Source organism: Eulemur rufifrons, chromosome 29 (assembly GCF_041146395.1).
Source record: "Eulemur rufifrons isolate Redbay chromosome 29, OSU_ERuf_1, whole genome shotgun sequence".
NCBI classification, from domain to species: Eukaryota; Metazoa; Chordata; class Mammalia; order Primates; family Lemuridae; genus Eulemur; species Eulemur rufifrons.
This window is the reverse complement of record NC_091011.1, coordinates 84,466,107-84,492,715: the sequence shown is the minus strand read 5'-3', so window position 1 is coordinate 84,492,715 and position 26,609 is coordinate 84,466,107. Positions and strand designations below refer to the sequence as shown.

Here is a 26,609-nt window from a genome sequence, read left to right as displayed (position 1 = left end):
AAATAGTTGTTATACTGTATTTTTTAATTTGTATTTTTAATTTTATTTTATTTTATTTTATTTATTTATTTGCAATTTTCAGTCCTCTTGGTTGAATCCGCATCCGCGGATGCGGAATCCGAAGGTATGAAGGGCCCACTGTAAAGCTGGGGTTTACTCTTCTTGAATTTTAAAAATGTCCACACACACACACACACACACCCCCCCACACCATTTTTCCCCCCACAAGAAACTGGGGACGACAGTATACATACTGTTAGGAAACTTGCCTTTTTCCTCTTGGCAGTGGTTATCTTGCTGTGTAGTCTTATTAGTCTCATTAATTAATCCAGGGCTTTTGGGGGAGTTGCGCTCTCTGATGGCACACCTGGTAGTGTGACTTCACTCACGTCACTTTACCTCTTAGGACTCCAGTCTCCCCCATTTTCAAAAGGAGGGCAAGGGACAGAGGATTCTGCGATGTCATGTCAATACGCTGGGCACCTCACCCCTTGCCCTCCTCCTATCTGGCATGTTTTCAAGGTCCAGTGCTATTTGACTTGGGCGGCAGCCGCCACTTTCATTAACTCAGATGACAAAGCCAACGCCAGCGCTGCTAGGAAACTCAAGAGAGCTGAGCCTCACTAGCCGCCCGCCCGAGATCCGCGACAATGACGAGAGCGGCAGGCGGGGCTGGGACTGGGGGCGGGGCTTAGGGCAGGGAGCAGAGGGGCGGGGCCGCAGCCAGGGCGCGCGATGCGTGCGGACTGATAGGCCGGCCGCGGCACGACGTGGTCGGCGCCCGCGCCCGGCCCCGCCCCGCTCAGACCCCGCCCCTCCGTCCCTCGCCGCGCGGCCCTTCAAGGCGCTGGCGCAGCGATGGCGGAGGCTGTGGAACGCACTGACGAGTTGGTCCGCGAGTACCTGCTTTTCCGCGGCTTCACACACACGCTGCGGCAGCTGGACGCCGAGATCAAGGCGGACAAGGAGAAGGGGTTCCGGGTGAGGGGCCGCCGGGCGCAGCGCGGGCGGGCGGCCCGAGGGGGCCCGGAGCGGGCTTCCTCCCAGCACTGCCCTCCGGGGCGGGAGCGGCGCTGTCACTAGCGCCGGGGGGCGGTGGAGGAGCGGGGGACCAGAGACATTAGCGCGTTCGGCCCTCCCTGGACACTTGAGGAACTGAGGCCCTTGGACGGGCGTGACTTGCCTGAAGTTGCCCAGAGAGTCATGAGCATCGCTGAGGCTGGAGCTCAGATGCCCTGACTCCTGGTCCAGGGGTCTGTTCTCCACCCCAGCCTCCCAGCAGATGCTGGCCAATCTTTGGCCAGGGTAGCAGTGAGGTTTTAGGAGCAAGTTTAGGTAGATGACTGAGTTTTGGCAACAGAAATATTTAAGGATTAGCCTCCAATGATAGTGGGAGCAAAGGAGTCTGCAGTCCAAAACGTTAGCTGGGTTCAAGTACTTGTGGTGTTTGTATAAAGTGGCCTTGTCAAGGACTCATTGGCGATTTTGCTTCTCCAGTTGAGGAACACCTCATTGAACATTTTTAAAACACAAACTTCCCCTGCTCTGATAGGATTTTCCATTGAGAGTTTCTTGGAATTTATATGTGTGTGATTTGTATGTTTGTATGTGCTGACTTCAGCTTCTGTTGCCAGTGAATTGAGAGAGGCAGTGAGCTAGAACAAGAGCACTGCTGGAGAGGAGTGAGGAGATCTGGTTTCTTATCTTGCCAAAGTTAGTGGCAAAAGCAAATCATTTCGCCTCTCCAGCTGCAGTAGCCTGATCTATAAAATAGGGAGTTGGGGTGGTACTGTCATCCAAAACCTTTTCCAGATTGTACACTGCCGTGTAATTGCTCCTCACAAGGAGGTGACTTTGGCGGACGCTAGAGCAGCTACCAGGGCTTTGGTGGAATTTGATGACTTGAAGGAGTCAGTGCACCTCCTCATGATCCTTGGAATCCTGGAATTGTAGAGCTGGGAGGAGGACTGTGAAGATTGCCTCACACACTCACTCTCCCCCCATCCCTTTTTTGATTAAATGTGAGGCAACTGAGACCACATTTGAAGTGACATTACCAAGTTGGTCAAGTTAGGGGCAGATCCAAGACCTGGTGCCAGATCTCTTGCTTCCTGGGCCAGAGCCCTTTTACACCTGAAATTTCCATGCTTGCTAGAGGGGTCAGACCACATATCTAACATGAGAAAATAACTTAAAAGTTGTTGCATAAATATGTTTTGAAAATTTTATAGATTGCTAACTTAATTTTTTTTTAAACATCCAGAAGCCACAACAAGAGGGAAATGCTGTATTCTGTGGAGGGGAGTATTCAGTTCTGTCCTTTACCACCTTCTCCATCCCATCTTTCCCGCACCAGGTGGACAAGATTGTGGACCAGTTGCAGCAGTTAATGCAGGTGTATGATTTGGCTGCTCTTCGCGATTATTGGAGCTACCTGGAGCGTAGGCTATTTAGCCGCTTGGAGGATATATATAGACCCACCATCAACAAGCTGAAGACCAGCCTGTTCCGCTTTTATCTCGTCTACACAATCCAGGTGCTTGTTGACTCAGGGGTTCAGCTTCCCTGGGTGGAGAGAGCTCTGATCCAGAAATAGATATTCTTCAAACCCCTGGAGAGGACTCTGTATGCTGCTATAGGAAAGAGTGGAACAGTCACAGTGCAGATGGTTTTTGACTTTTTTTCTACTTTTTTTCCCCCTTATCATCTGTAGATCATCTGACTGTCTTCCCCATGCCTAGTTCCCCTCTTGTTTTAGGCACGTAAGCCTGGGTGGTGTATTAAAGAATATAAGTAGCTGGCTTAAAATTTGAGTAAAAGTTATAGCTGAGCTGGAGAATAAGTCACTTAGAGGTTATTTGGACATCAACTATGGATTAATTTTCAGGATGGCATGTATCATTAGAACTTCAGTTTAAACCAGCTTTGAAATTATAAGATCCTTGAGAAAAGAGTGATGATTTCCTTTATACTATGTAGTTTGTAGATCCTGTTTTCCCACTTACCTGGCAGGCTGACATCCAAAGGCTGTCTGCTGTGCAGTAATGAAGAATCTTACCTCTGGACTTCTGTCCTTCCCCCCTCCTCGCTACCTCTTTTGTGTCTTGGCAGACAAACAGAACCGACAAGGCTCAGGAGTTCTTTGCAAAGCAGGCTATGGAGCTCCAGAACCAGGCGGAGTGGAAGGATTGGTTTGTCCTGCCCTTCCTGCCGTCCCCAGACACCAACCCCACCTTTGCTACCTACTTTTCTCGACAGTGGGCCGACACCTTCATTGTGTCCCTGCACAACTTCCTGAGTGTCCTGTTTCAGTGCATGCATATCCTTTCAGCTGCCTGGGGCTGTGGGCCCAGCCTGAGGCATCCAGGCCTCATGACCAGTAGCCTGCTGCTCTTGATGCAGCCATTTCTTCTAGAAAATGCCCAAGGATCATTGTCATGGGTCACATGAGGGGGCTGAACAAATTGTGGTTGTTTTTGTCAGTAGGCCAGGGAATCATAAATCTTAGTTCTGACACTGTGCTGCTGAAGTAATAGCTGACATGCATGAGCGGGGATGGTGGCAGCAGCCGGTGCTAGTACTGGGCTCTGTCAGCAGACACAGGGTTTGGGAAGCAGCTGCTTCTCAGAGGAAGTGGCCAGCCTTGAGAGCACCCTCTCTGTGCCTGACGTGTGTCCCCGGGGATATCAGTTGCCTTTGCTGGGATTAGGTAGCAGATGAGAACGCTTCTTGGTTATGGCATGACCATGTGGGTTGGAACTCTGTCTGTGTTAGTGTTTGGGTTACTGTCTCTGATAGTGATCTCAGTGTTCCTCAACTTGCTGAAAAACAGAGTAGCTTCAAGAATACATGTGTGGGGATTTGAGAAAATACATGTGTGGGGATTAGAGAGAGAGAGTGAATGAGAACGAGAATGTAGGTGCATTTTGTCTTGGAAAGGCTGAGGTCCCTGGGCCTGGGGCATGCTCCATTGCTCATGCTCTCTGGTCTGGAAATCTAGGGGAGGGGCAGTCTGGTTTGGATGGGGCTCCCTGATGAGGCACTGATAAATTTGGCTGTTGTAGAGGCTCACTCATTGGTGGCCATTTTGGCCTCTGGGAGGACCGTTTTCTGGTGCAGGGGGGAAGGGTGCCTTTTCCTGCCTCTACCCTTTCTTTCTGTGTCGTGGGTGAGCGTGAATCCTGCCCTTGACAGAGCTGCCTTTTTTCTTCCCCTTGCTGCCTCTTTCATCCCGAGGGCTTTCCAAAGAAACCAGCAGCGTGGTTATGGCATGACCTTGTGGGCTCTCCAGGGAGATTGAAGCTGTTACTCAAGATCTTTTCAGGGCCCCTCAAACTAGGTCACACACATTTGAGCTCTAGTCTTCTTCCCCAGTGCTGAGGCCTCATCCACTCTGCTCCCTCCTGACTGAAGCTGTCTGAGGCAGTAGAGAAAGACCGATACCCTAAGCTAGGACGTGGGTGTTCTCAAGGTGGCGTGTGGCCGTGTAATCATCAGAAAGCTTTCTCTTCTGTCTAAACCTTTGCCAGGGAGAGGCTCAATCTGAGGAGGGGAAGCCAAGTGGCTGATCATTCTGCCGTGCTGGCTGTATGTGGAGCCACTGGCCTCCAGGGTTCGCTTTAGCTGAATGTCTGTACAACTTGCTAAAGCTTAGACTGGCTATGAGGTAGACTGGATACTATCTCTTTACTACTGGTTTTTCAGAGTAAATGCTCAGGTTTAGGTTTATGTCTTCTCTGTGGGCTGGCCAGGCTGATTGTCATGTGTCTGTGAGTCTGTCTGAACGAAGTCAGAGTAGGCCCAGAGACAAGGGAGAGACTGTTTCATAAAGCTGTGAAGAGCCCACGGCACTGATCCTGTACTCTCTTCTCTGTGTCTCATGTTCAAATGTTTTGCTGCTGTGTCAAGAGATTGGGAAGGACTTTTAAACATTTCGCAGGCAAGTTTATTCTTTAACTTTGTGCACCAGTCCCTGTGATCTTGAACTTCGATGCAGAGTGTCAGAGGACCAACCAGGTTCAAGAAGAAAATGAAGTTCTGCGTCAGAAGGTTTGTTCTGAGCAGGCTGCTTCTTGGGAACTACTTCTGCTTTTTGTGTGTGAAATTAGGTAGTGGCAATAGAGGGCTGATTAAATATAGGAAAGCTGAACTCTTCTCAGATGAATGTGAGTCACCAGAAGACTGTAATGGTCTTTGAAAACCAGAGATGAGATTCATATTTTAAATCATGTGTATAGTGTAAACAGTATGGTAACAGTAATGAATTTTAAGGAGAAAAAGACCATATGTACCTATGTCACCTTACAACTAATGTGTTTTCATATGTCCATTTTGTCTTCCCCATCTTTTTCCACGTATAGCCGTGTATATATTGTTTACAATGCAGATATAATTTAATTGCTCAGCTATGTGTCTCTAGTTTGATAAAACGATAGAGCCTGGGGACCCATGTTTCCTTTTACATTTTGCCTGAGGAGCTTTTCTCTGTCCTGAAATAATGATCTCTTGCCATTGTCAGGAAAAGGAATACTATAAGCTGCTTCTGTTTGGGGGCTTAAGATTCTTGGGTTTTGGGGGTATGTGTGTATATGTGTAATTTTCTTCAGGCAAAATGTTAAAACTGCTATAATTCATTTAAAAATTTTTTCCATGAGAGTTCCAAAGCCTGATTTTGTAGATTCCAAAGAGCAAAGCAGGATTGGGTGGAGCTATTTTTCTCAGTGAATTCAGGAAGAAGCAAGTCAAATGGTAAAAAGGAAGCAAGTCAAATGACAAAAAAAAAGTGGATTTGGATTTCTAATGGTTCTTGGTTTTCTCACCTCACTATAGTCCAGTAGTAGCAATCACTTTTGCATATTCCCAATCCACAGTGAGCAGAGAGTGAGATGAGCACCTTGAGGCTGGGGGCGAGTGGCACCTCCAGCCAGTGAGGCTGGGTTTGCAAGTGCTGTGTCTAGATCTTCCTCAGCCCGGGCAAGGTTAGCTGAGATCATCGGCTAACTCAGCCCCACCCCTCCGTAGCTTTTTGCATTGCAAGCCGAAATCCACCGACTGAGGAAAGAGGAGCAGCAGCCAGAAGCGGAAGAGACTTTGGTCCAACACAAATTGCCTCCTTATGTCTCCAATATGGACCGCCTGGGGGACTCGGAACTGTGAGTGTGCAGGAGGGGTGTGGGTGGGAGGGCAGTCAGCTCGCTCCTCCCTTTGTCCTCTGTCCTCTCAGCCTTGAGGTTCACTGTGACCCCGCCTTGCCCGTGGCCCCCTGTGCTTACCGAGGGAGAATTGCCATGGAGCCCCCTTGGCACACTGGTCTTGCTGCAGAGCTCTATGAGTAAGGTCCTCATGGTCTCTTAGGTCCTTCAGGAGTTGTTCCCAACTTCTGAGCCTCTGGCTCTGCCCAGAGCTGGGGGAACTGCACAGCTCTGCCAGAGGCCTGCACATCCAGATGTGCGTAGCTTGGATACATAAAAACACAACCGCTATGGTAAAGTCTCGGGGAGCCTTTGTGCAGTGGAAGAAGTGCCTCGTATATGGAAAGATTGGCAACCACGGGTTGTCTGCATTCCTCAGGAGAAGCGTACACCTGTCTAAGGGTTTAAGGAGGTAGGCAGATTGAGAGAGAGGTATTTGAGTGACCTTCAGAAACAGCTAGTTAAAGCAGAAGCCAGAGGTGATGATAATAGTGATTGAAGAAACACAGGCACGGACAGGTGACACAGTTAGCAATTGAGTCAGGATGCAAACCCAGGCAGCCAGGTTCTAGATACATGCAGCCAAGTACTGCACCTGATGAAATTGCTCCGGTTTCTGAGCCAGCACTGTCCGATGGAAGTACAATGTCAACGGAAGATATAATTTACAAATTTTTCATAGCTACATTAAAAAAAATAAAAGATTAATTTTAATGATTTATTTTTTAGCCCAGTATATCCCAAATATTTCAACATGTAATGAATATAAACACAATATTAATGAGCTATTTTATACTTTTTTCATGCTAAATCTTTGAATTCCAGTATGTATTTCATACCTTCAGCACATCTCGATTTGAACTAACCACATGTCATGTGCTCAGTAGCTCATGTGGCCAGTGGCTATCAGACAAGACAGCTCTGAGCTTTACTGTGGCCCTCAAAGAAGAGTTGCAGATGTCAGTGTTGTGTCAGATAAGCTGCTGGCTCCCTTTGTACAAGAAATGGTGCCAAGCATAATGCCATCTTAAAGCCCAGGCTCCTGAACCCCAACTAAGGCCCCAGTCATTAGCATTGTCCACAGCCCAAGAGGTCTGTGTTCTTGGTTTTGCCACGTTCCTCTCCAGCCCTGTGACCCCATGGTGTGTGTGCTTGACCAGAGCCATGGTATGCAGCCAGAGGAACGCCTCCCTCTCCCAGTCGCCTCGCGTGGGCTTCCTGTCCTCACTGCTGCCTCAGAGTAAGAAGAGCCCCTCAAGGTTGCCTGCCCAGGGGCCCCCTCAGGCTCAGAGCTCGGCCAAGAAAGAGTCCTTCAGCGGTCAGGTAAGCGCAAGTCCCACCTTCCTAACTCATGCCAAGGAGCCCCTGCCATGCAACCGTGCTCCCAGACCTTCTTGTCAAGTGCAGATAGTTTGCCCTCCCTTTAGGGCTGATTTCTTGGGTATATTGATGAGACCCTAAATTCACATCTCATTCCCTTTCTTCCTCTGTCCCTGCCTTTCCCCTCATGAACTGATAGCTCTGCAGGATGGGAATATAGATAAGACCATAGCAGAGGAACTGAGAGAACCAGGAGGAAAATACACCTAATACACGGCCCCTGCCTCCCCATCCTCGCCTCTGCCTGGAACTGCAGGCGCTGTGGCAGTTGGCAGACGCCTGTGCACTGATAAAGACATTGCCAGACCTCAGACCCAGGTCTCCTGACCCAAGTGGCTGCTCTCCTCTGACCACCACCTGCACTCCCGTGCCAACTCTCAAAAGTCCACGACACTCTCCAGTTGAAGCAGTGGATAGCTGATGACGGGAAGTAGGCTTTGAAGATTCCCCCTCTTTTCTCATAAATGTCTTATGAACTCACAAGGGCTTATGACTGTGTTTTGGAGGCTCAAGTGTGAGTTCAAGCAATTGTGGAATTTTGATGATCTAAAGTAGTGTCTGGCTAAGGAGAAAATTATAGTAAGAGTTACCTCTGAATGTGTGTATTTCACCTACCAGTTGGTATTTGCTGATTCTGCAAAGGATTTTCACTATTTTTTACTTTTATGGAAGATTGCAAGAGAATTTCTTTGATGTCAGCTTATGTCCAAAATAGCCAAGCGTCCCACTAAGTAGTTTTCCTAGCAGAGATTGTCAGAATTCATTGCTTCCAGAAATGCCTGCCAGAGTGAAAGCTGAATAGACTCAGAGTTATCCTTTATTGCTTGGATAGAGACATTTTCGCTTGTAATGTGTTTTTATTAGTTACAGGTAAAGTAAGTGGTCGTAGTCTGTGCTTTCCTCTCCTACCACCCTCGGCTTGAGACCAGTTGCAAGTGATGCAGCAGTTTGGGGCTGCTCCAGGCTGCCATGAGAACACAGCACTGGGGTTTAGTATTGTTGAGCTGGAAACACTGAGTAGGATACTGATCAGAAAGAGCATGGGCTCTTCTTAGAACTTTACTTTTAGCTCTGGCTCCTTGTTTAGCATTGGTGCTCAGATTGTTTAAACTCGCCCCAATTTGCTTGGGATAATAATAATAACATTTACTCCTGAGGGGAGGATTAATTGAGCTGATAGGAGCAGAGCCCTTGGTATGTGCAGTGCCTGGCAGATGAATAGGACTCAGTCAATTTTAGTAGTAGAGGTTGTATTCCTGTAGGTCCTGGCCTATATGGGTCCCTGAGTCAGTTCTGAGACCTAAAGTGCCATTAGCACAAAATGACTGTAGTGTTAGCATCCATGAGGGTTGAAACTGTTAAAAATCAATCATGGGTACTCCTTTGAATGTTTTTCTGAAAGTTCGAATCTTAAAATTAGATTTCCAGTTCTGTGGAATGTGGCTGAATAAGCTGTACTGTTTGCTTTCTGGATCTCTCTCACTGTGCAATGTTTTATAAGTTTAATAGATGATGTATGGAGTGTTGAGTCCCTTGAAATGAGCTTGAAATGAGGAAATTCAATTTCATTAACTTAAGATGAAAGAAAACACAGAGATGGCTTCATTGCGACTAGGCCTATGGCTGTGCTCTTTATGTGTTCAGGAACAATGTGTCACATGGTGAGGCTGAAATAGGACTGGAAATTTTTGTGCGGTGTACAGCAAAGAAATGAGGTTAAGAATGGGTAATTTGCAGCAGAACATTCCTTACCTTGCCTCTAAGATATAATTGAATAAAGGTTGGGTCACCGAGTGGTATGTTAACAGCCAAGTTTCCAGTTCCTGAATAGAGATGACAGATACCTGCAACCTGGAAAACTCAATGGTCAAGTCTCTTGTTTTTCATTGATGATAGATTATGTTTCAATTCTAACAATAACTAGATTTGAGATTCAGGAAAGTCACAGAATTCTAAAGTTGGAGGGAAGCTTAAAGGTCATCTGGCCCAACCTCCTATTGAGTAGAGGAGCACGTTGTCTGGATTGATTGCCTCCTGTGACGCAGAGCTCACTGCTTGTCAGAGTGGGAACATATGCTTGTTAGAAAACTACTGGTAGACACTTCTTTGTAACTTTCACTCACCAATCCTAGCTCTGCTTTCTGGAGCTATGTAGAATAAGTTGTCTTATATTGGACAACTTTTCCTATCTTTTCCATGCTAAGCACTCTTTCTTCATGCCCCCCTCACCTGTTTGCCCCTATGGCATGATTTCTAGAACCCTCACATCCTGGGCCCCGTCCTCTAGGGAGACATTCTAATGTTTTAGTCCCTTAATTACAAGTGATACCCAAATTTGAGTGTACAATTCTAGATGCTCTCTCACCATACCAAATGCAGTGGGTGGTAGGCACTTCCTGTGATTGTGATAATATACTGCTTTGAACTCAGTATACAATGACACTGGTTTTTAAGTAAGCCACATTGCTTTGTCAGTGCACATAAAGCATGTAGACTTTTTTCTCACTCATACCCCACCATACCTCTGATGGGGTAGGAGGGAGAAAAGTCTACATGCTTTATTTACTACATGCATTTTTTTTTTTTACTATTAAAGAATAAGCACACAATAAAACATAGACTGTATTATTAAATTAACAATATCTAAAATGATTAGACTTTCCTATTTTAGATAGTGTTTATTTAGAGCATTGTAAATTTCACTCACATCAGCATTTTGCCTGCTTGTGATTGGTTGCTGTACCTGTTGTCATTATTACTAAGATGTTCATAGCATCATTCTTGCAAAATAGATGGTAATATACACTCTCCAGGCTTTCAGTGGGAGTCTGGAGGCAAAATTAAAAAAAAAAGGAGGAAGTACCTGCAAAACCACAATTCCCAAGCTTTTCTGGGATCTCTAATTGCAGTAGCCAGGGAGGTCACATCAGTAGTGGCTCCTGCAGCCTGCAGTGTGTACTCTGTCCCTCCCCCCAGGGGTAATTTCACACCCTTTCACACCCACTCGGTGAGCCATGGGACTGCAAGTGGGAATTACCTTATTACAGAGATAACCTTTAATTGCCTGTAATGTGAAGAAAGCAAAGTGTCCACAGACATCTGTACTTGTACTCTTATTAGTATCAAATTAATTCCTAGCTATGGAGACGTCAGTGGTGATAACCACTGCCCGGAGGGCCATTCCTATGGATCTTGGCAAGAGGAGGAAGAGCCCGTCTTTCGGTGTATAATTTCTGTTCTATGAGGGCCTGTTTTCTAGGTGGCTTTGTTTTGCTTCGGGGAAGATCAAATTACTGGAACTTGTTTCCTCTCCCATTTGGATGACTACCTGGCAAGCTCTATGAGGCTTTGCAATCCCTCTGGATCTACTCCGGCCACTGAAAATTAGTGGGTGTCAATTTATATCCATCCGCAGAGTGAGAATGAAATGGTCAAATGATAAGACAGAGGTCACAATCTCCCTCCTGAACTGTAGGAGTCAGGTAGATTATGATAGAATATAATTGAGACCATTGGCATGTAATGTCATGTGAAGCCAATAGTTAAGATTTTTATGATGTTTGCCCTTAAAAGAAATAAAATAAAATTTTCAATTAACAGGTGTGTCACAGTAGATAATTACTTAAGTTATATATATGTGTAGCTACACACAAATTTACCTTAATGTACTTATTAAAGTGTTTTTTGGATGGCTTTTAATACCTTATCATCTTTAGTGGTTGTCACCCTTCTTTAATGACTTACTAATAGATACAGTTTAAGGAGAAGCTCTACTCTGCTTTAAGCAGGATCTGATAGGTCATGCTTAGGTCCCTCCCTCTGTTGGGATGCATAACCCTATCGTTATAAAAGCAGTTCTTTTTTTTTTTTTTTGTTGAGACAGAGTCTCACTTTGTTGCCCAGGCTAGAGTGAGTGCTGTGGCGTCAGCTTAGCTCACAGCAACCTCAGACTCCTCGGCTTAAGCGGTCCTACTGCCTCAGCCTCCCGAGTAGCTGGGACTACAGGCATGCGCCACTATGCCCGGCTAATTTTTTCTATATAGATTTTTAGTTGTCCATATAATGTCTTTCTATTTTTTTAGTAGAGACGGGGTCTCGCTCAGGCTGGTCTCAAACTCCTGACCTTGAGCAATCCACCCGCCTCGGCCTCCCAGAGTGCTAGGATTACAGGCGTGAGCCACCGCGCCCGGCCTATAAAAGCAGTTCTTGATCTATACTGGACGCCTTCCTTGCCATCTTGACTTGTGAGGGAAGTGTTGCCTCTGTATTATACTTCTCAGTGTTGTATTTTCTGCTCTTCCTGGGGAAGCGTTAGTGTTACAAGTGCCTTTTGAGTCAGCTAGAGGAATTCAAAGCCTCCTTATCCTGTATTTTCCTTAGAAATTTTTCATTTCATCTAGGTTTACATAAACGTCTGCAAAGAGGTCACCACGACTGCAGGCTTTCCAGGTGACTCTGATTCACTCTAGTTTGGGAACTACTGCCTTTTCTGTCTACATTGGACGTATAGGCTCCTGAGACTACGCATTAGCAAGTTTATCAGTTTAGTTCCTCTGAGACCTCCTCTCTGCTATTTCTTTTGCTCTCATATGTAACCTTCACAGAATCTAGTTTGCAATATTATATGGGTTCTTTTTCCTTTTATTCTCAAAAATCCAGTTTGAAGATATCTTGGTCAGGTTGATAAATCAGTCAAACCTGGATAGTAGCTATTCCAGGCTTTTGAGATATCCTCACTTGTCAGGGGCCCACTATTTTAGAAAACTGCCATCCACCCAGAAATATCTCCAGGTGAGAGAGATTGCAGGGTGAGGACCGCAGGTGACCTGGCCTGCTCTTAATGTGTAGAAGACGGAAAGGAAGAAGCTGACAACCTCACTCTCTCGCTGAGCCAGCACTTTCTAAACCACCTGCTCCACCTGGCCAGGGAGGACCTTACCTGGGAGCTGTTGGGTAGAGAAGCCATCCACGCCTTGGCTCTTGCTCTCCTGGCCCAGCTGTGACGCCGTGGGCAGACTGGTAGACACTTTTCCCAGCCAGCTTCTTGTCCTCTAGGCTACCAAGGGAAAGGACCTGACGTTTGGGGCCAAGGATGGGAAGAGCCTCCTCAGCGGGCTGGCCACTGGGGAGTCCAGTTGGTCACAGCACCGGCAGCGGCGCTTGCAGGACCATGGCAAGGAGAGGAAGGAGCTTTTCTCTACCACCACTTCCCAGGTATGCCGTGTCCCAAATGCCCCCGGGATGCCCATGCAGCTACTGCGGAGTGCTGTGGAGGGGCCCTTCTTCCCTCTCCTTTGAGTTCTGCTGCTGTGCAGAATTAGGCAAAACTGCAAGCACTAGAGCCCCTGGCGTGCTGCGACCTAGACACCCTGCAGTGTGTTCCCAGTGTGGGGGACCCCTTCCCAGCTGACTTGTCCCACTTGTTCACGACAGTGTGCAGAGAAGAAGCCGGAAACCAGTGGCCCAGAGGCAGAACCCTGCCCAGAGCTCCACATGGAGCCGGTGGAGCCGCAGACTCGGGCTTCCGTGGCAGGCCCCGAGGGTGGAGGGGTCCGTCCAGAGCAGCCCTTCATTGTGCTGGGGCAGGAGGAGTACGGGGAGCACCACTCGTCCATCATGCACTGCAGGTGGGTCTGGGCCTGGGGCCAGTGGCCCACCAGGGAAAGTGCAGGGTAGCCTGGACTTTCGGGCAGCGCATACGAAGCTGTGACTGGCAGGGGGTGGGGGAGCATGGGGGTGCCGGTGAAGGGATGGTCCCTAGAGGGCCTCGGTCACCCCGAATAGTCACGGGGATCCTGTTCCCAGCTGCCACTGGACTGGCCGGCCTCCTGCCCTTTCTAATCATGTTTCTCTGAGTTTTAGGAACAAGTTACCCTTTATTTTAACCACCCAAACTCAACTCAATTTTAATTTGCTTTATATTGGTACTTTTAGGGTAAATATTTACTGTTTATAAGTTTTTACTTAAACATGGTGAAATCATGACCTTTTTAAGAACAAACTCTCACAGAGTGTAGTTTTCAGAAGACTGGTGGCTTTGTTGTTTTGACAGCCCTGCCCAGGCCCTGGGGCTGTTCTGGAGTGTGACTGGGGAGGCCACAAATCTCCCTGCCGGCCCGAGGGCAACACCCTGGGAATCTTGCCCACGGTTCTATACCTGGCCTCGACCAGGAGAGGCACTTAAGAAGCATTTCTTGGACAAATGAACGAAAGAATATTTCCAGAAATAGTTCATGCCCATCTGTTGAGTGTAGGCCTCCTGGGATTATTTTTAATACAGTAAGGAAGTCGGAGGAGCTGAGGACGGGGACTGAGCCGGGATGCTGACGGTGCTCCCTTTTCTTCCATCGCAGAGTGGATTGCTCTGGGAGGAGGGTCGCCAGCTTAGACGTAGATGGGGTCATCAAAGTGTGGTCCTTCAACCCCATCATGCAGACCAAAGCATCCTCCATTTCTAAGTCGCCACTGCTATCTTTAGAATGGGCCACCAAGCGGGACAGACTGGTGAGTAACGTTGGCCTGTGGGCTCCCTTTGCTGTCTAAGTTGAAGAATTGCTTGGAGTTCAGGGACCACACATCCAGGACTGGCCCAGCAGCCTCCTGTTTTGGGGTGGCAGTGAGGTTACTGGTTGACAAGAATTGAAACGAGCCACAGGGGGACCTGGAGGACACAGGTCTGCCTGTCTGTGGTGGTCTGCCCCAGGGACCCCCTGTCTGCTGGCCCCCGTCTGTCTGTGTTTCCGGCCATGGTCTCCGCTCTCCCCCTGCCCACCGAAAGCCCTTCCGGGCCAGGCTCTGCAACTTATACTGGTGAGGGGATGGTGTTCTGTTCTGTGGTTCCCACAGGTCTAACTGCCCCCACAAATAGTGCAATTTCCCTCTGAACTCTAATATTTGAGATAGGATTTGTAGTTAAGGAGGTAAAATTGATTTATTGTTTTTTCTCTTGCTCCATTTTTTGAGGATCACACCATGTAGCCCACGGGGCACACCCTTTTTTTTTTTTGGCAGCTGAAGGAATTATCCTCATGGGCTGGGATCTCAGGGCTTGCCCTGCACCAGTGTCAATTTGCCAAGCCAATGCTGAGGTCACAGCCTCCCTAATATTCCTGGGGATACCCTCAGACCTGAGCTGTTTCTGGCTCTTTCTTCTGGTGGTGTTGGTTATTATCTTTGAGGCTTTTCGCCAAATAAGTCACAAGTCCCTGAAGGCAAGGATAGCCACTTTTATTTCTTTTCTGGAGGCCTTTATAGGCCCAGAGCCAGAGCTGTCCCCTGAAGAGGCAACTGAAGCCCCCCCAGGCTCTGTGACCCAACTGGGCCAGTACCGGGGGAGGGGAAGGGGCGGTGGACAGAGCAGGAGCGAGAAGGAAGGGTGGGAATGGCTGGGGTTTAAAACCGAAGAGAGAGGGGATGATCGGAGGGTCTCATGTAACCAACCAGAACATCTCCAGGTGTATCCCAAGTGATGCATCTCTCCCATTCCACAGATGCCTTTTGTGGTTTTGCTTCTGTTCAAGGTCAGCTCTGATGTCTTTATTTAATTTTTAAGTGAGGTCTGTTGTAGTCAGATTTCCCCTGAGCCGCCTGGATGAGTGGAGGAGCCTCCTCACCCCTGTAGCCTGCCCAGCCCGGCCCCCTCCTAGGACCCCCCTGACCGGGCCTGACTCTACACTGTCCTTTTCTCCTCCTGCCTGCTGTCGTTCCAGCTCTTGCTGGGCAGTGGAGTGGGGACGGTGCGTCTTTACGACACAGAAGCCAAGAAGAATCTCTGTGAAATCAGCATCAACGACGACATGCCCAGGTGAGCTGGAGGCCCCCAAGGCCGCAGGCTGCCAAGTGTGCTCCGCGGGGCCTAGTGCCCCATGTCCTGTAGTAGGATTGGGCCTCAGAGCCGAATGTGTCCTCCCTTTGGGGACAGGTGGAGGGTCTGACCTGGGCCCACTTGTGTTGCAGAATCCTGTCCCTCGCGTGCAGCCCCAGCGGGGCCTCTTTCGTCTGTTCGGCCGCAGCCCCCAGCCTCACTTCCCAGGCGGACTCCTCGGCACCCGACATCGGCAGCAAGGGCACGAACCAGGTTCCCGGCAGACTGCTGCTGTGGGACACGAAAACCATGAAGCAGCAGGTACGGGCCCTGCCCTGTGGGTCTCCCTGTGGCGGGACACAGTGTCTGTGCTCCCCTGTGTTTCTGATGAGTCTCTTCCCCTCTTTTTGCTTTGGTTTCCTCAGATTTTTTTAAAAGTTTAAGTGTTGAAAAGTAGTAGACTCCAGTTGGGCATATTGTTAGCAACTCAAGTCATTCAGAATTGTGCCAGAAACTCAGAAGTCACCCAGAACCTACCAGAGGGCCCTTGTGGTTTATTTTTTAGGAGAGGACTGGTGCCGCCTGAATCCCTGTTAACTTAGAATTGTGTGAGAATTACAGTAGCAGCCAGCAGTAGTGAGGACACGTGTGTATTCATAAGAAGTGACAGCTGACTAGACAGCCTGGCCACTGTCCTCGGAGCCGAGGACATGATCCCCTAGAATAATAATAGATGCTTGCAGCTGCCTCCCTAAGCCCCAGAGAGATTTAACAATGTTAAACTCACCTGTTTAGAAGGCAGAGATGTTTGCTATTAAAATTATTAGTTTCAGCGCTCAAAAGTGGTGGCTGTTCTGTTGAACACATTGTTTCCTGATGCTGCTGGACACACTCGAGGGTCCCTGCATCAGATGGGCCACATCCTGGGCGTTCAGCTTGTGCCTGCCTGCATCTGCCTGTAGAAACAAATGGTCTCTGTTCCCATGGGGAGGTCCCTTAGGCTAGTCAGGGCCACACCCGAATTCTTGACCTCCACCCCCTGCCACCTCTGTCCCGCCTTTTGCAGTTTTCCTCACTTTGGCAAACATATCCCACTCAGAAACTGGGGATCTTCCAGGACCCGTCCGTCTCCCTCTGCTCACACAGTCCGTCCGTGAGCAAATGCTGTCAGTGCATTTCCTGTCCGAACATGGCCTGCATGTCCAGAAACACGCTCTGGACTGGCCTCTGGTGGCCCTTCTGTGGCCTTGCCCACTGTCCTCTACACCGCTTCAGTTCAGTCCCTCATCGTTCCTGGCATCTTGCTATTTTCCTCCAAAGCTCTTATCACAATTTGTAATTTTGTTGACTTGTGATTTTCACATTTTTAATTAAATATTGAATACATATAAAAGAATATCGAAATCATGGGCATATGGTATAATGTGAGGAAAAGCAGTTAAATGGGCACCCTTGTACCCGTTACAGTAAAAATGGAACATTACCAGTACTTTTTAGCTCTTGCGTGCCCCTCCGCAATCTCCGTCTCCTTCCCACTCCAGAGAGAACTTGTCTTGAATTTTGGCTTACTATTGCCTTACATTTTAACAATGAGTTTACTACATTTACTACATTAATATATATCCATAAACAACATAGTTTTTGTTTTGCATGTTTTCTAACTTCGTATCAATGGAACCATAGAATATGTATTTTTCTAGAATGTTCTGTTGTATTCTAGATTGAACACTGATTCTCCTAACTCTGACGTGGTTGTGTCCTCTGGTGACCTTTGCTGAAGCTAAGTTAGCTGTCAGCATAATTGGCATTGCTTTGTCAGTGGTCTTTTCTCTCTGGCAGCTTTTAGGATCTTCTTATCAGTGTGGCTTTTCTTGTTTTTAAGTTTTAAAATTTAGTTTTTTTAAAGTCTTGCCTGGGATTTGTTTGGTGTTCTGAATCAGGGGATTTGTGTCTTTGTTCAATTCTGGAAAATTCTGAGTCATTGTTTTTTCTGGTATTAACAGTTCTCTGAATATCTCTTGCCTTCTGGAACTCCAATTACATACGTGCTAGAAATCTTCTTGTCTTTTTTTTTGTTTCACTTTGCTGCATTCTTGATGATAGTTTCTTCAGATTTATGAGTTTGCTAATTCTTTCTACCACTGCATCTAATCTTCTACTGAACTTATCTATTAGAATATTAATTTCAGTTATTGTATTTCTCATTTGTAGAAGCTCAGCTTCATTTTTTCAAACCTGCTTGCTTCATCATGTTTACAGTCTCCCATTTTTATCTATATTTTCATTTTTTTAGAGATAGGGTCTCACTCTGATGCCCAGGCTAGAATGTGGTGTTGTGATTATAGCTCACTGCAGCCTCGAACTCCTGGGCTCAAGCAATCCTCCTGCCTCAGCCTCCCGAGTTGCTGAGACTACAGGCGTGAGCCACCACACCTGGCTTTTATCCATATTTTCAATTCCTTCTTTTATTTAGTTGATTATATTGGATGTTCTCATTGTATGTTCTGTCTGGTCATTCTAATGTCTCAAGTCTTTGTGTATCTGACTCTGCTCTCTGCTATTCCTGTGGGTGCGTGCTCCATTTGCCTGATTTTCCTGTCTTACAAATTTTGATTGTGGGTTCGTGTTTCTTGGACCTTTGTCCTAGAGAATATTTTGAGGCTTGGGATGGAGCTACGTTTCTCTGGAGAAGATTTGCATTCACTTTTGCCAGGTGCCTGTGGGCACTGCCAACTCCTGCCAACTTTAACATAAATTCTCTGCTTGAGGTTTCTAAGCCAACAGAGGGATTGTGAATTTGGGTCATGTCAGGGCCAGTCTGTGGTTACAAATTTGCAGAGAGGTGAGTTTGTTATCCCTTCCTGTGAAGTAGGATTATTCCTAGTTCACTCCGCCGCTAAGGGTCCAGTTCTTTGGTTCTTTGGAGTCCCGGCTTTATGTGATAGTTTCTCATCACCTGACCCTGGGCAGGTCTTATGCTGTTGTCTCCAGGCCCCCAAGCTCTGCATGGTTGTCACAGTGGGAAGTTGAGTCACATGAATTCAATGACTGGCCCATAGTGAAAGCCAGCTGCGGAGGTCACTAGTCCCCCGGACTCTTGCTGTCCCTCACTTTTGGCCTCAGATGAGTACTTTATTTGCTAGCTCAGCACTGTGTGTGTGTGTATGTGTGTGTGTTAAATAACATTCTATCTTGTGTTTCTATTTTCAGGAGGGTTATTTAGGGTTCCTGGGGTTCCATATTGTTCGAAATGATATTCTTCATTAATTATCTGATTAATTAATAGAACTTGAGTTCTGTGAGGTTGTTTTGTTTGCTGCTGTATTTCCAAGAGTTTCTGTGGGGACTGTAGGGCTGATGGGAAGGGAATGGAGCAGCCACGTGACGCTGGCACAGGCAGTCTTCTAGGGGTGACTGTCACGAAAGGAAGTTGATGCAGTGTTATTTCCTGCTGGCGGTAAGACTTTTCAGTAAGAATTATCTTGGAGTGTACTCTGGGTGAAGTGTAGGATGCTAAGATGTGGATGACTCATTTTATAACTGAGCAACCCTGCATTATTATCTGCATGGAAACCGGAATGTTCTAGGGCGTAGAGACCTTGCCCTGGAAAGAGCTCAGAAGGTCACAAGCACAGCACTTTGGCAAAGGCTCAGGTCCACCCAGCCTGGGACGCTTATGTATGTGTCTGCGTTGGAGTAGGCAGTGTGCCTGGGCTCGGTGAAGGTCTGGTAATGGTTTTTTTGTTTTTGTTTTAATAGCTCCAGTTCTCCCTGGATCCAGAACCCATTGCTATCAACTGTACAGCCTTTAATCACAACGGGAACCTGCTGGTCACAGGGGCAGCCGACGGTGTCATCCGCTTATTTGGTATGCAAGTGTGCTCATGGCAATCCTTGTCCCCTCCTCTGATGTCCCAGGGAAGAGAGTTGGATTTTTTGCAACTAGAGGCTATTGCAAAACCCTGATTTCAGATGTACGTACTAGTGCGTAACTTTGGTCAGAGTTTTCAAAACACCCACAGTAATCATCTCGCACGTGGTTGGTGTCGGCAGATGTGGGAGGGGGTGGAGCACGATGGTCCTGGGTCTCGAGCTATTCCATTGGAGTCCTCAACACCCATGTGGAATCCAGGAGGACACAGGAGAGTGATGCCGTCCTCTCCGCCTGCTCCTGGCAGCTCATTCTCCTCACAAAAGCATCAGAATGGCGCTCCTTAACCAGAGGCATCCGAGCCATCTGGCGTGCTGCTTACAAATCCCTAGGCCAGGCCCTGTCCCCAGGACACACCCCCAGGTCTGGACTGTATCTTCAAGGGATCCCCAGGGTACCCTGGGGGAAGTTACAGAGGGCAGGTGCTTGAGTGTCCCCCTAGACTTAGGGCCCCCCAGAAGAGCTCCAGCTCCCCTGGGGGACACCCGAACCTTGCTTTGATCCAGCGAAGGAAGCTGCTTCCGAAGCTTAGAGGCAGCCTGACCTCTGGGGCAGGGGCAGCTCTGTGACACTCGTTGGGTCCAGCAGGCCCTTGGCTTCCAGAACAGCTGTCGCTCCCAAGCAGAGGGCCAGGGGCCTCCTGCTGCGGGCAGATGCCTTCCTCAGTGCCCGGGCCAGAATCTGAGTGGCCGTGTCTCGTTGCCTCAGACATGCAGCAGCACGAGTGTGCGATGAGCTGGAGGGCCCACTGCGGGGAGGTCTACTCCGTGGAGTTCAGCTACGACGAGAACGCTGTGTACAGCATCGGCGAGGATGGGAAGGTAGGCACCCAGGATTCGGATGAGACCGCGCTGGGATCACACAATGGGCCGGGTTTAGGCCCCGCCCATGCTGTTTACCAGCCCTGTGACTTTTGGCCTCTTTCTGCCTCAGTTTGTCATCTATAAAACAGGGATAAAATAGCAGCGCATCTCATAGGATCCATTGTGTGGTCTAAATGAGTTCAGTGCGAGTCGGCTATCCTTATGAAAGGGAGTGCCACGACCTTTTTCCTTGTTGTAGCAAAAGTTATTCATCTCACCATGGATGGGGTCCAATTTGGGGCCAAGATACACTTTGGTGAGCTTGGTAATGGTGGGCATGGGACCTCTCATGGATGCATAGTTTGCTGAGGGGCTGGGGACAGCTCCCCAGAGCCGTACTGGCCTGAGCAGAGTCCAAAGATGTAAGAAGGAAGCCAGAAAAAAAAGGTGAAAGTAAAAGCAAATGCCCCCTCGTAGATTGCGTCTGTGGAGGTGCAGTGGGGGTGGGCGCAGTGCCTGCCCTGGGAAGGCAGCCAGGCAGCGCCCGGGGTGGGAGAGAGACCAGCTTTTCCACACCTGCCCTCCTGTGCCTTTGGATTTGATACTGTCTACCTTCTTATCCATTGAAAACAGGAACTATAAAATAAATTCTTCATTTGAGAAGTGTGGGAAGGGATTATTAAAGCTTCACTTCCTATTTGTGTGGGCAGGACTCCCAGTGAAGAGGTGGTCGGCTCAGGGGTTATGCACACTGCGGTGGACGAAGCCGAGTTTACCACCGCATCACTCAGTGTTCAACTGATTGGACTGCTGAGAACCTGGAAATGTATTTGGAATCTGTCCTCTCTACCTTGTTCCTAAGATAGAAAAATCTAGCTGGTTTCCAACTATGATGATCATGATGATAATAGTCATCATCTTGGTGGCACTTGAAGCATTCCCCCTGGTTGAGAGACCAGAAATCCATGCAAAGCCAGTTGCTGTCCCTTTTTGTCTCCTGTTGGACTTTGATGTGAGGTTGCTGACTGTTTTTCTAGATTTTCTTCCTTAAAAAAATGCTTAGATTTTTTTTTTGGCAAGAGATGGGACTTGGGGGTGGCCTGGGGATCCCTCACCCCAAGCCCCTTTTCTGCCTCTAGCAGTTGAAAGGCCTTTCAAAGGTGCCAGAACTGTGGCCCGGGGAGGCAGGTCCCCCTTGCCAGCCTCTGCTCCAGGGTCGGTCCTCGCTGTCCCCTCCAGGCTTGGGCCCTGGGCTGCCGCTGGCCAGGCTCTGCTAAGAGAGCACTCTGGTTGTGCTTTGTGACTGCAGTTCATCCAGTGGAACATCCACAAGAGCGGCCTGAAGGTGTCTGAGTATGGCCTCCCCTCCGACGCCACGGGCCCCTTTGTGCTGTCCGGATACAGCGGCTACAAGCAGGTTCAAGTCCCCAGGGGCCGACTCTTCGCTTTTGACTCAGAGGGCAATTACATGCTGACATGTTCTGCCACGGGGGGCGTCATCTACAAGGTAACTGGGTGGGGTGTTGTGGTGGGCAGAGGCTTCCTCCCTGGAGGTCTGGGTCGTGGCCGGGCTGAGTGTGACCCTCTGTCCCCATGCTGCTGGGCAGTGGAGATGCCTTTCACACAGGGTGGCCAGCGTGGAGAGCCTCCCTGCTGTGAGCTGGGCTGGGGCTGCTTCTCAGCTCAGGTGGAGAAGGGGGGACTGGGGTGGAGCACAAGGCGCCGGTCCCCTCTGCTCATCTGGGACAAGATCTTCCCTTTTCCTGCCTCTGTTCATTGGGAATAACACCTATTATAGAAAATGTTTAGGAATAAGAAGAGCTGGAAAGTGTTGGGGTGGGGGAGACATGCCCCCAAAGAGGTCCAAGCCAGCTGGATTTTGAGTTACTCTAATCTGATATGGATTTGTTATTTTATTGGTTGTCCCATGGGTCAAGTATCTTCCAGTCCATGTTTGAGACAGAATTTGAGCATTTGATTTGTCAAACCATAATGTGAGTGTCCACATTGTTTTTGTCCCCCAGCTTACACATTTGCTTCAATTCTCAAGTTAGAGCTTTCGTTCCATGTCCTTTTTAAATATAATTATATGAAATTATGTGCCTTCTATTTTACTAGCATCATCAAATAGACTAGAAGAGGATTTGTGTTGTAACCTAAGCTCCTGTGTCTGTACCAAGTGGATTCATTCTCAGCCTCAGTGTTAATTTGTAATTATTTGCCTGATGGTGGTGTTTGGTGTGGGTAGAGAGAGTCATACAGGGTGGAATGTTCTCAGCATCACTCGTTGCCACAGCTCATGGGTCAGTCAACAGCATGAGTTTTGGACAGAAATTGTGTGCCGGGTGTTGGACTAGGCACCGTGGACGGTACCAAGGAGATATAAGCTATGATCTCTGCTCTCTTGGGCACACGCTCAAGTTAGAGGGAGGCACAGGACCGACAGTGGGGAACAGCACAGTGTGGAGCAGTTCTGAGAGGAGGAAGCTCTTAGTGGGGATTGAGTCCTCAGGGAAGACCCCAGGGAGGCCACGGAACCAGGAGGAGGAGGAGTTGGGTAGACAGGAGGAAGGCAGGCCTTGGGGCCCCACCTGGGCAGAGGCCAGTGAGAGCTCATGGTGTGGGGGAAGCGGGTGCTGAGGTGGGAAATGAGGAACCATCTAGGCTGTGACCCTAGGCATATGCAGTGAGATCCGGGCTCACCGGCACTAAGGCCTCCCTTTTCTACGGAGGGTGATGATTCTAGTGGTTCTTGCCCTTCCCTTAAAAATTAGCTCCATCCTTTCTCATAGCTGCTTATCTCCCAGTAGAGATACTATAAAAAGTGTTCCGTTTACAAGCCTGATTTTATTGTTTTAGTTGCGTTTCAGGTGGGCTATTCAGTAATTTGCTCTCTGTGTGGATATATTAGTATGTGTGTACGTATGTGTATTTTATTTTTAATCATGCAGTTCTTGGCATTTGCCCTGATCGGTTTATATGATTTGCAGTCACACTTGCTCTAAAAGCAATTAGTGGATTGGAAGATTTTCCTCTGCATGATTTTTAAAATGTCAACAATGGGATCTAATTACTTAAGGAATATAAAGGGCTTCAGATTCCATTTTGACAATCTGTGAACAACTTGTGATTTTTTATAAGTGTTTTCTCATGCTTCTTGCTCACGGGTGTTGTTACATGTAGCGGCGTTGGTAGTAATTCAATTTGCTTCTACTTCCCCTTCCCCATTAGCATCTGTCTGACTGTGGGTAGCCGGTGGGGTAGGGAGAACATGTTACGCGCTGCCCTGGGTGTGGCGGGATGGCCGAGCCCATGCTCTGGAGCAGCTTGCGGTCCCCAGCATGGGAAGCGAACCGTAGACAAGTAAGCAGATGCCGGGTAGTGGGAGTGACGCTGTAGGAGAACAGTTGGGGGGGGGTGCAGCAGGCACTAGCCCACAGCAAGTTCAAGGCGGCAGAGAAAATTCCATCTTTTAAGGAGCTTCTTGGGTACTTGTTTTCCACTTCAGATGGACTAATTGGAGTTGGGAAAGTGAAGGCATTTCCTGATGCAAGAACTTAAACTGACTCTCTGGAAAGGTGGGCATCCGAGCCTGGCCCCGAGGAAGCTGGGGTGGCAGCCTCCAGGCTGGAGACGGTTTGGCCACCGAAAGTGGATATGGTGGATGTGTTTGTGCGAGGTGTCTGCTGACACCTCTTCCTTTCTCCTGTCCTCTTGCAGCTGGGTGGCGATGAGAAGGTTCTGGAAAGCTGCTTGAGCCTGGGTGGCCACCGGGCCCCTGTGGTCACCGTGGACTGGAGTACCGCCATGGACTGCGGGACCTGCCTCACCGCCTCCATGGACGGCAAGATCAAGCTCACCACCCTCCTGGCCCATAAAGTCTGATGGAGCTGCCCTGAGGGACACCCACAGAAGCAGTATTACCCTGGGGCGCGGGGGAGATGCAAGGTGGGAAACAAGGCACTCCACGGGCAGCCACCTGCTGGCCGGCAGGTCTTCAGGGAGAGACTGTCCGAGGAGCTCAGGCACTGCCCGGCTGCGGTGACTGCATGGGAGTCACGTGGAGCAGGTGGCTGGTGCTCCCAGAGACCAGGGTCATGGACCGTGCCAGACGCATGCTTCAGAGGAAAGCTCCGGAAGAAGGAGAAACACTGTGACAGCTACTGTGTTGGCCCAGGAGAAATTGACAGTATTTTGTATATATTTGCTCATTTTTCTTTTTTTTAAAAAAAGAGTATGTACTTGTGGTCCCTTGGGGTCTTTCTAGGATGTGTATGTCACTGCCCAGGCAGTAGTCAGCTGGGGGCTCCCTGCCCTTGCTCTGCGCACCCCAGTCCTCATGCCCCTCCGGCGCGAGCTGCACTTCCGCAGCTGTGTCTGTTGCTTTGCCACAGGGGTAGGATGTGGCCCAAGGCTCTTGTCACTTCTGCTGGGTAACTGACATTTTGAGGTTCCTATTTCCCTGGGCTCGAGTCGAGGCCAGAGAGTGTTCTTTCTCTTCCCTGAAAATTGGTGGCTTTTGTTACAGAAGGGTCTCAGGATGAGGGCAGGGGCCGAGGCCTCCGCTGCTGGCCGCCCTGCCGTCTGGCGGCTGCTGTTTCCCACGCAGGCTGAGAATCCATTATCTGATATGCCTGGGACCAGAGGTGTTTCAGATTTTGGATTTTTTTTTTTATTTTGGAATATTTGTAAATACATAATGAGATATCTTGGGGAGGGGACCCAAGTTTTAACATGAAATTCATTTATATCTCATATATACATTATACACATAGCCAGAAGGCAATTTTATACGGCATTCTAAATAATTTTGCACACGGAACAAAGTTTTGACTGCAACTCATCACATGAGGTCAGGTGTGGAATTTTCCACTTGTGGTGTCACGTAGGCACTCAAAAAGTTTCGAATTTTGGAGCATTTTAGATTTCGGGTTTTTGGATTAGGGATGCCCAAGGACATCTCTTTCATTTGGTGGCTCCTCTCATTCATTCCTCCAGCTTAACATCCAAGGTGGAAGGTGCCAGCCGCCTGCGTCCCCTGCTGGTGGATGGGGAAGGGGGTCAGAGTGAGGCGGCCAGTTTGCTGGCGGCACGTGGGGTTCAGGCCGGCCCAGCTGTAGCACAGCTGAGCCTGACCAGCTGTGTCCATGCCCCTGCCTGAGGCCTGCCCTCTACTCCCTGGCTGGGGTGGGACCTCGGAGAGGCAGATGTTCCCACAAGGTGAGGAGGAACTCACCTGGAAGGATGGTGGGCCTGGGCCTTGGGCTCCGACACTGGGTAGGGGCGAGCTTGTCCCTGAGCTGGGGAAGGCAGCAGCCATGATTCAATTTAGAGCCTCCCAGCCCAGTTCTGGGGCTGCAGGCCTGGAATGGGGAATACTCCTAGTTACTCACTTTGGGAAAGGCACAGAGAAATTGGTATAAGCCTTGGCTCCATTCTGCTGCGTTTTGAGGGAAAAGTAGGGAGGAGTTTATGTGGCTTGATTATGAGAAAACACAAGAGACAGTAGTAAAATAGTTACTCATTTCCACTTTGGTAATCCTTCCTTCAGATAAAGAAACCAAGACTTCTCCATGTATTATTATATCACTCTCCTCATCTGCATTGAAACAGCAACCTTATTTATCTCACCCAGTGATTCTGTAGGACATTTAAGAAGTGGTCATGGATTTCATTTGGGAATTTAACTTTTCCTCTCTTCATCTTGAAGTTTGTCTGTCTTATTATCCATTCCCTCCTCTCAATACAGTCTCCACAGCTTGCTGAAATGGCTTTAAGGATTGCAGAGACACGAAGAACACCTGAAGCCCTAGTGTCCCTACCTGTCCCACATCTCACCCGCTCCAGGATGAGCTCTCATCCTCAAATAAAGCATGTCGGAACTTGAACTTACCTCTCCTTCAAATCCCTGCTCAGTATCTACCCAAGAACCCAAGCAAGACTCCTCTGTTATCTTGGGTGAAGGTGGCACAGAAGCCAGTCCATCAAGCCAGTCCAAGCCTCAGTCCTCTGAGCTGTCCCTGGCCAGGTGTTGACCCTCTGCTCTGGCTGAGCCTGTACCAAGAGCCTTGCAGTGCATTTCTGCATTTCCTGCCTTCTCAGGTACCTGCCTGCACTTGGCTGCTTCTGCTCCGGGGACTCAGGCCAAAATCCAGCCCCTTAGCATGGCATTCAAATGCTTCCTGAGTTCAACATGGTGACTTTTTTAAGGATATATACATTGTGGGAGGACTGAATCTAGCTGATTAACATACGCATTACCTCACATGATACAATTTTCTCTGTCAGTTTAAAAACCAAAAAACCCCTCAAATGCTTCAGGTGTTGACTCCAATCCATGCAAACCACATAACTGATTCCTTACCCCTCCTGGGGGAGGGAGAATGGGTTTCTCTCCTTTCAAACAAAGCTTTAAGGTAGACAGGCTTGTTTCCTGCTCTTCAGACCTCATTTTCTAGTTGGCTATGAAAAGAGATTTTAAGGAGAGATGCACAGGGGGT

The 26,609-nt window shown here is 48.5% G+C and overlaps 1 protein-coding gene across 5 annotated transcripts; it reads left to right on the top strand.

Annotated features, from left to right (window-relative positions):
• Window positions 1–835: 835 nt before the first annotated feature.
• Window positions 836–25,759, top strand: WDR91 (WD repeat domain 91). 5 transcript variants are annotated; one of them, XM_069462561.1, is made up of 15 exons: window positions 836–981; window positions 2,357–2,536; window positions 3,112–3,319; window positions 4,967–5,049; window positions 6,022–6,152; window positions 7,352–7,514; window positions 12,627–12,785; window positions 13,005–13,198; window positions 13,925–14,075; window positions 15,281–15,375; window positions 15,528–15,696; window positions 19,135–19,243; window positions 20,015–20,127; window positions 21,419–21,616; window positions 23,830–25,759. In XM_069462561.1, exons 1-15 carry the CDS (start codon window positions 859–861, stop codon window positions 23,992–23,994), a joined length of 2,241 nt encoding a protein of 746 aa, XP_069318662.1. In that variant the 5' UTR covers window positions 836–858; the 3' UTR covers window positions 23,995–25,759. The 5 variants fall into 5 exon arrangements, 3 of the variants coding, with proteins under 3 accessions (XP_069318662.1, XP_069318660.1, XP_069318661.1); XM_069462559.1 differs by having other exon boundaries at window positions 7,319–7,514; XM_069462560.1 differs by having other exon boundaries at window positions 859–981; window positions 13,925–14,105; window positions 23,830–24,479.
• Window positions 25,760–26,609: the final 850 nt, after the last annotated feature.